This window comes from Neomonachus schauinslandi, chromosome 9, assembly GCF_002201575.2.
Source record: "Neomonachus schauinslandi chromosome 9, ASM220157v2, whole genome shotgun sequence".
Lineage (NCBI taxonomy): Eukaryota > Metazoa > Chordata > Mammalia > Carnivora > Phocidae > Neomonachus > Neomonachus schauinslandi.
This window is the reverse complement of record NC_058411.1, coordinates 26,266,766-26,280,195: the sequence shown is the minus strand read 5'-3', so window position 1 is coordinate 26,280,195 and position 13,430 is coordinate 26,266,766. Positions and strand designations below refer to the sequence as shown.

General features: G+C 40.4%; 1 protein-coding gene across 1 annotated transcript in view; it reads right to left on the bottom strand.

Moving 5' to 3' along the window:
* Positions 1-792: 792 nt before the first annotated feature.
* TMED10 (transmembrane p24 trafficking protein 10) overlaps positions 793-13,430 on the bottom strand; it is a 38,358-nt gene continuing 25,720 nt past the window's right edge. Inside the window, exons 3-5 of the mRNA XM_021679791.1 lie at positions 13,003-13,076; positions 4,301-4,427; positions 793-3,901 (exon numbers count right to left, since the gene is read on the bottom strand). Coding sequence (XP_021535466.1) covers positions 3,780-3,901; positions 4,301-4,427; positions 13,003-13,076 — 323 coding nt within the window. The 3' untranslated portion in view covers positions 793-3,779. The remainder of the gene's footprint in view (positions 3,902-4,300; positions 4,428-13,002; positions 13,077-13,430) is intronic.

The window sequence follows — 13,430 nt, the reverse complement described above, 5'->3', positions numbered from 1 at the left end:
TAGACTTTATAGATTCACCAACAAATTTTGTTTTTGGGGGGAATGGGGGTTGAGGATAAATAAGATGCCAGCCTGTGAATGTGCAAAGCACTTCAGGTTGACTCTTGGAAAGGAGCTTTATGAAAAATATTCAACTGTAAGTAAAAGGAAGGAGAAAATGGCCCTAGCCTGCTGGGTTGGGTTTTAAAGATTTTATTTATTTTTCAAGAGAGAGAGAGAGACAGTGAGAGAGGGAACACAAAGCAGGGGGAGTGGGAGAGGGAGAAGCAGGCTTCCCGCTGAGCAGGGAGCCCGATGTGGGACTTGATCCCAGGACTCTGGGATCATGACCTGAGCTGAAGGGCAGACGCTTAACGACTGAGCCACCCAGGCGCCCATGGGTTGGGTTTTATATAGATGTGATGGGCAAAAAAACAAGTCCTGAGAGGTTCTGAATTGGGAGGGGAATTTTAAGAATGGAGGGTAAGGGATAGGACACTCTAGGACTAATTCCAATAGCAGTTTCCAAAAGAAGCTACAGAAAATTCTTGGCTTACATAACCCTATTTTGCCTTTCTGAAGATGTTAATTATTATGATTATGTTTATATACACATATAGCTTACATACTTACAAAATATAATAAAATTGTATTAGCTCAAATAAACTTTATCCATCTGTAGTAAATTACATACAACCTTTTCTCTAATTTATCATGGATAATTTGCCATACTTTAAAACTGAAGAATATGGAAGAATTATTGCCAATTCAGACAAAGAGATACTCAAGATGAACAGAAAAATACACCTAAAATGGTTTCTGCTAGCATTTATTTGAGAAAATTTACACAAAAATCCCCAGTCCAACATTTACAAGTGAATCTGTAGAAATCCCACATGCCTCTTTCCATTAAACAAACAGGAAAATGGCTTATAACAGGAGTTTATGACGATGATATAACAGCACTTAAACTGAATCATTCCTATCTATATTATATAGACTGTGTTGAAAAGGCTCAAAATGGAGGAAAGCAGATAAAATCCCCATTTTTAAAGCTGATTTACTCTTGCACTAGCCTTCTATCAAAGACAAATAATTTTTACTTTTTCGATAAAATCAAGGTGTAATTATCAATGAACTTTAAACTGAAAGCACAAATGTCTGAGTTGGTATTTTCGGCATGAAAGTAAAAGGGAAGGACATGGAAAAAATCCCAGTTTCACAAAGTCACATTCAGGAACAAAAACATCAGTAAAATATTCTCCTCTCCTATCTTCTTCTTTGCCATTTTGTCAAAACAGAAGACTATAACCAAGTTAAGAACTGTCATTGCTTCTGAAAAAGGGGAAAGGCACCAGTCAGAAATATGAAAGTTTCTTATTAGGCTAATGGTACAGAACAAAATTTGACCTTTAGATCCCTAAAAATGGATCTGACCCACAAATTTGGTTATTCCCTTCCCTACTGGGATGTATCCTCCGTCATCTACTATATGTAATACCACAGGTGGACTTTCTCAACATCCACTGTCCTTATGTTGAGGATTTGGTCGACAGTCTCAGAAGCCGTATCTATCAATTCCTACCAGCAGATGGCAATGTTGCACAAATTAATGAAAGAACCACTCTGCCAGGCCGGAGGAATTCACACAAGGGGGGGGGGGGGGGGGGTTGGGGGTTCAGAGTAGCTGGAACATTAACAGAACAGCCTGAGATTTTAACAACATAACTCACTCCCTCTTCTACTTTTGTACCTTACCCTGGTCATCACAGCAGTGTTCTCTGTTAATTCTAATACATCTGCTTCTTAACTGCAAGCTATATGCCCTAAGTCCTGTAATTCTTGCCACTGCACTTAGACAAAGCCCTGTAACAGTCAGCAGGGGTTAAAAGAGATTACAGAAAGGACAGACTCCTATCCACTTTCCTGGGCGAAATGGAGTAATTTTCAAGTGACAGTATTTTTCCTGTTCACAAACATGGTCATTTGTATCCATACCTTTGCTTACTTAATGGCCTTTAGGCACCTTATATTCCCACAGCAATTCTTGGCTTTGCTTTTGCAACATTCATTTTCAAGTATTTACTCTATTCATAATCCTCCCAGATGTGTTTTTTTTTTTATACCCCATGTCTTAATTTGCTAGATGGAACACATAAAGGACAGGAATTAAGTCGGTGACTGGCCACATAAGAAGAGTTGGTAAATTTTACCTGTATTTTCCTTGCTAGAAGTTATATTAAAAATTCAAGCAACCACATATCTGACAAAGGACTTGCATCTAGGATATATAAGGAACTCTCGAAACTTAGTAGAAAAAACAAGCTAATTAGAAAGTGGGCAAAAAGGAGAGGAATAGATACTTCATTGAGGAAGATATATAGATGATAAATAAGCACATGAAAAGATGTTCAGCATCATTTGCCATTAGGAAAAAGCAAATTAAAACCATAATGAGGCATTACTAGACACACCTGTGAGAATGACTAAAATAAAAAATAAAAACAATAGCAGATACTGGTGAGGATTCCGAGAAATTGGATTGGTCACACGTTGCTGGTGGGAAGGTAAAATGGCAGTCACTCCGGGAAAAGAGTAGGACAGTTTCTTAGAAAAATAAACACGTGCTTACCATACAACCCAGCAATTGCCCTCTTGGGCATTTATCCCAGAGAAATGAGAATTTATGTTCACATAAAAACCTGTACATCAATGTTCACAGCAGCTTTAGCAGAAATGGCCAAAAACTGACAATGACGCCAATGTCCCTCAATGGGGAATGGTTAAACAAACTGTGATACATCCATACCATGAAATACTACTGAGCAATACAAAGAAGCAAGCCATTGATAACATGTAACAACATGGATGGATTTCGAGGGAATTATGCTGAGTTTTGAAAGCCAATCTCAAAAAAGGTTACATACTATATGATTCCATTTATAAAACATGCTTGAAATGACAAAAGTAGAGATGGAGAACAGATTAGTGGTTGCCAGAAATTGGGACTTTGGGGAAAAGAAGGGAGGTGGCTGTGGTTATAAAAAGGTAGTAGTATAGGGATACGAGAATTGAGACTTCTGCATCTTGCGGTGGTGATCACACAAATCTACACCGGATAAAACTGCATAGAACTAAACACACATAAATACACAAAAGAGGTTCAGGCAGCTGAGCACAAATATTTTAATTCTCTAAAATGAAGTCCTCTTTAAGAGTTATATACAGTTCAATGCTCATTTCTATGAGGTGTCCCATCTATCACCCTTTGAAGAGACTTAGATTTATGAAAGGATATTACCAGAAGCTACCTAAACATTTCAGCTAAGGGTCAAGAGAAAGTGAAGTGTGTTTTCACAAAGAAATCCAAAGAGGACAATCAGAATGAAACAAGTTCAACATGGTCATACAAACCTTGGTAAAGGAACTAAAGTGGAAGCCCAAGCTGGTGAGCTAGTAGGAAAAGGAAAGAAAACATGGTTCGAACAGATCACAAGAGGAAACCCAGTACAAATGCTAACTTTGGCATTATCTAGGTAACCCCTATTTTTTGTCATAGGTGACTCTAATAATAGTCCTATTGTTGCAAAACCAGTCCAAATGCTACCAAGTTAAAAAGAAGTCCCTCATTGACTTGTTGGGTAGGTGGTAACCCCTGTCCTCCCACACCAAAAGAGATCAGTTCTGGCAAGAAAGCTTCAATGTGCCTTGATGGTGCTGTTAGTAGGATGCCTTAGGTCGGACATGTCCCAGTGATGTTCAGCTGGCTGAGATACAAGGTGGGAGGAGACTGGGCCTTATTACTCAATCAACTTCTTGGCCTTGAAGAAGCGACGCAGGTAGAAGACCTGCCAGGTGGCTAGTCCAATGAGGCAGAACATTGAAAAGATGCTGAAGTACAGGACCCGAGTGTTTGTTGACTCTAAAAAAACAAAAGTGTTATAAGACAATGAAATGAGGCTCAGCAGGCTATACAGTGGCCAGGGGGAAAAGGCAATTAATAAACTTCACTCAGTCTCTAGGCCTGACAGTAGGATTTTGGATTGTTTTTTCTTAAAAGTTCACTGTTCTACATATAAATGTTAAAAATTACAAAGATTAGTACTATCAGTTTGATACACAATAAGCTGAGAATATAGTCAACTGCCTATCACAGAAATTTCTATTCCCTTGAACATCTAACAAAGCTCATTTACCTGGAGAAACAACAACACTGAAGTAAGTGATCATCCCATCATCCCATTCCACTATCCCCATTTGGCAAAACTGAGAAAAGAGCTCTGTCTCCTTTATGAAGAAACAAGAGCTGCCTTCCCCTCACCATTGGTATCTCGCATCTCCTCCTCTCGCTTCTTCATGTAGGCAAAATCATTAACGATGGATTCTGAAAGGTCTTCTAAGCGTCGGAGCTCCACCTCTAAAGGTTTGAGCTTCTCAACCTTGGCAATCTGGAAAAGAAAGGAATTATGAACGTACTCCTTGAAAAAACTGCTCTGGTCTAGAACACAAGGCAACAGATGAGTCTTTTAAAAGTTTCACCAAACCCGAAGCACCTGACTGGCTCAGTTGATAGAGCATGTGACTCTTTATCTCAGGGTTGCGGGTTTGGGCCCCACGTTGGGTGTAGAGATTACCTAAAAATAAAATCTTAAAAAAAAAAAAAAAAAAGTTTCACCAAACTTAAAACCTCTTCTGTTACCACTCTAACATATTCTAAAATCTGGGCTTCTGCCCTTCCCCACAAACTGTTCATGTGTTTCCATCTCAGAATTTTTTGATACTTTGATTAAAACCTCCTTGGAAGTACTGTAATATAGTAGGCTATAAAGTAAAATATGTTATTTTCCTAAGATTTCTAATTTGATTTGATTTGATTTATTATTATTGTTTTTAAAGATTTTATTTATTTGACAGAGAGAGAGAAAGAGAGATAGCAAGAGCAGGAACACAAGCAGGGGGAGTGTGAGAGGGAGAAGCAGGCCTCCAGTGGAGCAGGGAGCCCGATGTGGGGCTCGATCCCAGGACCCTGGGATCATGACCCAAGCCGAAAGGCAGACGCTTAACGACTGAGCCACCCAGGCACCCCTAGGTTTCTGATTTTAATAAAGCACTTTACTTTGCCCTTCTACTCGTGTCCAAGAAAGAAACAATATTATCAGCATAATAAGTGTTAGAGTCATAGTCAGACGTGATTTTAAAAGAAAACCCTCTAAATTCCCAATCGACAATGCACAGGAATGAGGGAGTATATATGACTGTAACATTAACATAATAACTCAAACTATAAAATTAGAGAATTCTGCTTTGCTCCTTTAAATCCCACAACAGCTTTAGGGTTTATATCAGAGCTCCAGAGCCCAGATGAAGCCTAGCTTTGCTAAAAACAAAACAAAACAAAACAAACCACTGCATTTTTTGTTTTTAGAATTACATAGCCAGTTACCAAAAGAAATCTTCGAGGACTTCCTTGTATGCTAAGGAATGAAGGATGTGAGAAAGAAATGAACTGTTTTCCTTTCTCAACCCAGACCACTGTGAAACCTCCAAGAGTGTCTAGTAACTAAAGGCAGATATGACAAAAGCAAAGATTTCATTAGCCTATTTTTGGTTTTTTCCTATCAATCTTATATTATGATTTACTTTTAAAATGAGGATATACCACCAGAGTTTTCTAGATCTTAAAACTCATATACCAGTTGCTCTTAAATCTTTCTTTAAGAATTCATCAAAAATTCTTTTTCTAAGGAGCGCCTGGTGGCTCAGTCGGTTACACAACTGCCTTCGGCTCAGGTCATGATCCTGGAGTCCCGGGATCGAGCCCCGCATTGGGCTCCCTGGCTCAGTGGGGATCCTACTTCTCCCTTTCCCTCTGCCCCCTGCTCATGCTATCTCAAATAAATAAATTTTTTTAAAAGATTTTATTTATTTATTTGAGACAGAATGAGAGCGAGAGAGAGAGAGAGAGCACATGAGAGGGGAGAGGGTCAGAGGGAGAAGCAGGCTCCCTGCCGAGCAGAGAACCCGATGCGGGACTCGGTCCAGGGACTCCAGGATCATGACCTGAGCCGAAGGCAGCCGCTTAACCAACTGAGCCACCCAGGCGCCCTCAAATAAATAAAATCTTTAAAAAAAATTCTTTTTCAACAACTACCTCTTTACTCTCTATTTATTGTATGTTCTCTATAGAACGCCCTTTTTCTTCTCTTTTTTGTCCAATTCACCTTCTTTGTTCTTCTTCAGCTAATGTTAACAGCAGTTAACGTGGGATGAACAGGAAGAGTTTAAGAGTGTTCTTATGTTCTCTTTGCTCATCTATATTCCTCACTGAACATGTGAAATTATCTAAAATAAAAGTTATTTGGGGTGCCTGGGTGGCTCAGATGGTTAAGCATCTGCCTTCGGCTCAGGTCGTGATCTCCAGGTCCTGGGATCGAGCCCCACGTCGGGCTCCCAGCTCAGCGGGGAGCCTGCTTGTCCCTCTCCCTCTACCTCTCCCCCTGCTTGTGCTCTCTCTGCCTCTCTCTCTCTCAAATGAATAAATAAAGTCTTAAATAAATAAATAAATAAAAGTTACTTAAAATAAAACTAGAAATTGCTGTTAGGATGGGGATATAAAAAGTTTATATTTAAATAAGGTACATAAAATGTACCTTATGAATTTGCAATGAATTTGCAATGATCCACCTAAGTTTTCTTTCACTGGATGTATATTTTCTTACATTTGTAAAATGTTGGCTAGAGTTAATGGCATGACTGACAGCTACAAACAGAATGAAGCTAATTGACTGTAACATTTTTTTTTTTTTTAAGATTTTATTTATTTGAGAGAGAGAATGAGAGACAGAGAGCATGAGAGGGAGGAGGTCAGAGGGAGAAGCAGACTCCCTGCCGAGCAGGGAGCCTGATGCGGGACTCAATCCCGGGACTCCAGGATCATGACCTGAGCCGAAGGCAGTCGCTTAACCAACTGAGCCACCCAGGCGCCCTGACTGTAACATTTAACTAATGGTTAGTTAATGCATTTAGCTAACTCTCCTAGCTTAATGCCCAAATGCCAGATTTTGCCATTACTCTAGACTATATACCTGTTGGTTGATTTCATATAGAGCCACAGAGCAAAGAAATTCCCCAGGGAAAAGATATCAATACAAGACATATATAATAAGCTCAACTTTAGTCTGTTTAACATTTTCCCTCCTGGTTTATACTTTCATCTCCGAAGCTTCCTGAATGAGATAGTATAAAAACAATGGCATGAAACTTCTTTAGCGATAAATGATTTAAGGCTCTCTAAATAGAAACTTGCAAAAAAACCTGGAAGTGAAACTATGGCCATGCCCCTGCCAGCTGAAAAAATATATATTTTTTAAGATTTTATTTGACTGAGAGAAAGAGAAAGAGAGAGTAAGCACAAGCAGGGTGAGCCACAGAGGGAGAGGGAGAGGGAGAGGGAGAAGTTGGCGTCCCGCTGAGCAGGGAGCCTTACTCGGGGGCTCGATCCCAGAACCCTGGGATCATGACCTGAGCCAAAGGCAGAAGCTTAACCAACTGAGCTACCCAGGTGCCCCTGAAAATATTCTTTTAAAAAATTACTTTGAAGACTACTTCTAACCCTCCCCATCTTTTTTGTTAAATGACAACAGGCCAAATGCCTAAAACCTGAAAAGCCCTAAAACCTGAAAAACCAAAGAAATTTAGTATTGGGGATGGCCTTATACATGCTTGGGGGAGGGTTGTTGGTAATAGCAAATATAAGGCTCAAAAATTAGGGAGGAGTTCAACTGAGGAAGAGGATGAAGAAGGCAGTATAATGAATTAGACCTATCAGTATATATCCATAATGTGTATGTATTTTATACCTTATAATCTTACTTAATCCTCCTAACCCTATATAAGGTGAATATTATTATCCCTAAATTTTTCAGATCAGGAAATTAAGATTCAAAGTGTTAAATAACCCTTGCCCAAGTTCTGAGCTTGATGGATCAGAGATTGGAATCCAAGTCTGAGTTTATATTTTATTCTGAAGGTACTAAAACGTTGATGAAGGAAACTAGTAGACTACACTATTTTTTTTTCTGGATCAAAGGTGAAATGATCAAGCTATATTAGGCCACAAGGATCTGGGTAAGTTGTCCAGTTTATTAGTCAAACTTCCCTGGTTTCATACTGCTATTATTCTAATTTTTACAGACTAACAGAGTAAAAATTTTAAGGAAATTATCATCACTATTCTCAGGAAGACCCTCTTCGCTTGCCCAGGACTAAATATTCAATGAGTTTATCACCAAGACTTTTATCATAGTCAGTACAAAAAGATGACAAGAACAACTGTATCAAAATCCCCACTGACTGTTGTTCTGCTCTTCTGAACGTCTCATTTAGTGTTCACAATGTCTGTAAGAATGTGAAATTAGGGGTGCCTGGGTGGTTCAGTTGTCAGGAGTCTGCCTTCGGCTCAGGTCATGATCCCAGGGTCCTGGGACTGAGCCCCGCACCGGGCTGCCTGCTCTGCAGGCAGCCTGCTTCTCCCTCTCCCTCTCCCACTCCCCCTTCTTGTGTTCTCTCTCTCGCTGTGTCTCTGTCAAATAAATAAACAAAATCTTAAAAAAAAAAAAAAAGGGAAATTATAAATGTTTCAGGACAGCAGGCCGTTATTCCAGTCTACTTCTCTCTTCTCAGGCTGGAAGGATGACATGTATTTTGCCAACAGCTTGATAAAAGCAAAGCCTACTTGACAATGTTATGTACCATAGGTTCTCCACTAGAGGGTAGCATTCCCCCCCGTAAGCTGCATTTTAGCCATTCAATAAAGACTATTAGAGCTACAAGGGACTTCATTTTACAAATGAAACTGAAGATTCCATAGTTATCAAGTCCTTTGGGTGGAAGACCAGGACTAGCAGAACCATGGTCTCTTGAATCCCTTCCCAAGGTCACCAAAGCATTTATTCAGCATCAGAACTGCAAAGCTCTGCCGCTTTGTAAAATGCAAGCAAAACTGTACCTTTGACTTCCAAAAGTATATTCACTCAGTGTCTCCAACCCCTACCTATCTTTCAAGCCTTAACCATGAAGCTTTCTTTAACAACTTCTGTCCACACCGACTCCCTCTTTCCTAAAGTCCTACAGCACTTAGACTGTGCCACATAATTAACAATCATACTTTGTCATATTCACATTGTTTTGATTTTTATCCTTTATCCCCACACTAGTTTGGCCCTTGAACTCAAAGAAATTAATACAATGTAAACTTCGTATAGCATGCCCATTCAATGCTTTCTTCAGAGGAGCCAACTTTCTCATATGAGATAATAAGTGTTGTTGGTCCCCTAAAGCAAGGCTTCCTTAGAGCACTCTGTATCTATTTTCACCCACTGCCCAGGAGAAAGTCCTCCCCACCACACTATCACTCTCATCTGTGGTGGAAGGGACTGCTTGGAAAAGCTACAAGTCAGAAAGCCTTTCCCTGCACATGTACAACACCTCAAAAAAACTGTGAAATTACCCTTCTTAAGCCATATCCAAATCTTCCGCCCCCTAGTGATGATTTAAACCTAGAATTCAGAGTCATATGTAACTGCACCTAGGAAAGGTTTTAACTCTGAAAAACTGCTTCTTAAAACATACATGTGAAACCGACCTCTAGAGAATCGCTAGATTGTTTTCCTTGGTGGAGCACTGAGACTTAAGAGAAGCTGCTTGTGGTAAGCCAAATTCAGTCAAATTGCTGTTACCTCCACACTCCCCACCATAGCCCCCCAAATTTTAGAAGCACAGCGGTAACAGTGCAGATCATCTAGTCTACACAATCAAGATAAAGAAGGCAGACCTATAGCCAAGGACAAGTTTACTTGTGTGGGGACGTATGTGAATCACAAGCCTCTTCATATAAACTCAAAAGGTTAAGAATGTACCAAAATAAGGCCAGATAATACTGCCAATCTTAGGGGCTATATGAAATTTAGCATGATTCTATTTACTCTGTCATAGTCAGTTTCCAGAAAGGGTAGGAGAAGGAAGCCAAAATCTACTGAACTAACCAACAATGTGTCAGGTGCCTTGCCCGTTATTTCATTTTACTCATGTCGAGAAAGGATTTTGGATCTAGTATGCAGAACCAGAGTTCCTCCTTCCTGAGGGCATTCAAAAAAGTAGAACTTTTGGAAAGTCTTAAGCTGTTGTTCCAACAAGGGCAACTGTGTTTCTGGTATACATGGTGATAGCAAATGACATACTAATAGAACCCACAGGCACAAGAGGATTTTAGTTGTACTGAAAATGCTGACCTCCACATCAAGAAGGGACATATACAGCCCCAGAGTTTGAGGATGTGTCAGATAGCTCCTTCGTGGGACAGTTACTGCCTTCATTTCCACAACTGCAGGATTAGACAATTAATCCTCACAAGCAGCTGCTCTGGTACCAAAGGCCACAAAAAAGATGCCGCCCCCCCCCCCCCAACCATGGGCAAAAGACAGTGGTGAAAGGTCCTTAAAATTCAACAGAGGGGATCAAAAGTGCTTTATTTCTGAGGACATAAGCATTCTGAACTCTTTAAAGAATTCAAACTACAAGACTCTATGCTTCTTTACAATAGGACAACCATTCTAGCTTCTAAATACCATCTTACATTTGTATTGTTTACATAGCAATTCCACACGCACTAATTAAGTAAATCCTCTCTAACAATTTAGTAGGCATTGTAGTACTCTGCTCAGCTACTGAAACACTGACTACTATTCAATTTTACAAAACCACAAGGGATTTCAGAATCATGAAGCCCACAACTGTGAGGAAGATACTTTGGATATGAAAAAACTTGAAGAAAATGTGCCACCTCCCCAAAGCCAAATGCTGATACCAATAGGCCCAAATCCTCTGGAGATAAAAACTCTCTATTACCTCAAGGGCCTGAAATTAAATGCCTCAAAACCTCTACATATGCTCAGTGCTTGCTGATAATTAACCAGAGAACAAGTGCTTCTATTATTCATGTTCTTGTCACAGGCATTTGCTGAGAGACAAGTAACAGCTATTTCTAAGCAAGATTCAAGGGAGCCTAGCCATTGACTGAGGAAACGGCTGCCTTTGGCCTGTGTTGAAACCACTTCTTCTCTGTCTCAGTTTGCTCTGCCTTTTTTGGGGGGCGGTGGTGGGGTTGGTGGTAAGATCGCCAAAGAGAGTAGTAGCAGGAGTTAACTTGGTTAAGAAACAGAATTTAGAACTGTGTTGTAACCATGTGCGTAACGACATGCTTAGGACGTGCCAGACTTCCAAAGCAGGAAGCAGGCAAAGGAAGTGCTGTGGTTTCCTTTCTGCTAGGGATTCCCCTCGTGGGTTAAGCAAAAGGTCAGGAAAGATAAAGGCCCTTCCCCAATGTCAACAAAGTCCAAGGATGGTAGAAATTCCAGGAGGAATAGGAGTTCTAACATGCTCTGTGACAGAGATGTCCACATCATTTTCTATATAAACTCACAATAATGCCCTCTGTTTTAGAGGGAAAAATTATGTCTAATGTCTAATCAAATGCCTTATTATTTAATAAATGGCAGCCATCGTATCAGGAGGAAAGAGTTACAACAGGTAAAATTTCTATTGTAACAATGCATGCTGGCTTTGAGAGTGGTCTCAAGTTGAGGATACTGCAGCAGTCATCGAAAACTGAAAATCACCTTACCTATTTTTCTACCTCAGAATAACTGCAACATTTTTCTCTTTTATACCTTAAAATAGCATTTTAACATACATTACCTTATATAAATATAATTAAGATTCTTCTCAACCATCAAAGCTTAAAAGGATTATTTCAATTTACTCTTCATTTTATCAAGTAAAGAGGCTCTCTTGCTTTCTTTTAAAAACCAGCTTAGACACAGAAACAAGCAATTCAAAGTCTCTACCAGGAACTGTCTTCCATTCACTACCTCTACCATATCTCTCGCTCTTGTTGATCACCTACAAATAACTCAGTCTGGTGTTATTCTATTGGATATCTGAACTAAGAAACAGAGGAAAGACTTAAAGAGCTGCAATTGTTGTACGACTACTTCCTGTTGCAGAATTAGCCGGTCACTTCCAATCTTCTTCCATTTTAGGACATTTCCTTCCCAGGTCCTGACCAAAGATGGAGCAACTTTCTGTGGGTCCATCAGTCCTAGAAAATTCTCTTAAATCACTTAAATCAACTTTCCTTTATTTTGTTTACATTTTTTTTTTTTTTTAAGATTTTATGTATTTGACAGAGAGAGACACAGTGAGAGAGGGAACACAAGCAGGGGGAGTGGGAGAGGGAGAAACAGGCTTCCTGCCGGGCAGGCAGCCTGATGTGGGACTCGATCCCAGGACCCTGGGGATCATGACCTGAGCCGAAGGCAGACACTTAAGGACTGAGCCACCCAGGTGCCCTTGTTTACATTCTTTAAAAACCATTTACATTTCCTGTCCCCCACCTCTTCTTCATACCTTCAGGTACTGTTGGTTGTAAGAAGACTCTGATCTGGGTAAAAATACTCTTACCTTTCTGTAAAGATCAATCCTCCAGTCTTGAATAGTTCATGTGGTTTTGGGTTTTTTTGTTTTTGTTTTTATTTTTGTAAGATTTTATTTATTTGAAAGCGAGAAAGAGAGAGAAAGTGCACATACAAGCAGGGGGGAGGAGGAGGAAGAGAGGGAGAAGCAGACTCCCCACTGAGCTTAGGAAGCCCAACATGGGGCTCGATCCCAGGACCCTGAGATCATGACCTGAGTCGAAGGCAGACGCTTAACCAACTGAGCCACCCAGGTGCCCCTACACACTAACATGTCTGTGGGATAGCTGGTTCAGTCATTTGGCCGAAGGCACAGTCAGAATTATCGTTCAAGACTGTTAACACAACTTTTTGTATCAGTAAGATTGTAGCTGGTTGTCACATGACTGCTGAGAAAACAAAAGCCTTCTGGACAAAGCACAGCCAGTTGGCCTGCCTAGGTCACAGAAACCTCCTAGCCCAGCACACTACCGGCTGTTACAGCAGGACATACCTCTTCGTAATTTTTCGCCTCCACTCCGTGCTTCATGTCTAGAATCACGAGTTGATCAGGTATCCGCCCTGTTCCTGAGAAAGAAATCAAATGATTCATTGTGTAGAATACTTAAAATTCTGGGAAATCACCCACCCACCCTCCCTCTCTCTAACCCCTACCCTCTCAATAGAGGGAAACAGCCATAACTCCTCCCCCTACTCAGCTGCAGAAAATTCCTGGCTCTGGCTAAAATCACAAGCATTCCAGACAAAGCCTCTATCTGTGTGGGGTGCCGGAAAGCAACGAGAACATGCTGCTGGCAAACATCTCTGGGCAGGCAGGACACAAGACACTGCAGCTGGTACTACAGAGGGACAGAACAGCAGAAGAGACAACATACAGGCTTACGGGATTAGGAAATAACACTCAAGTCAACACAGTATAAA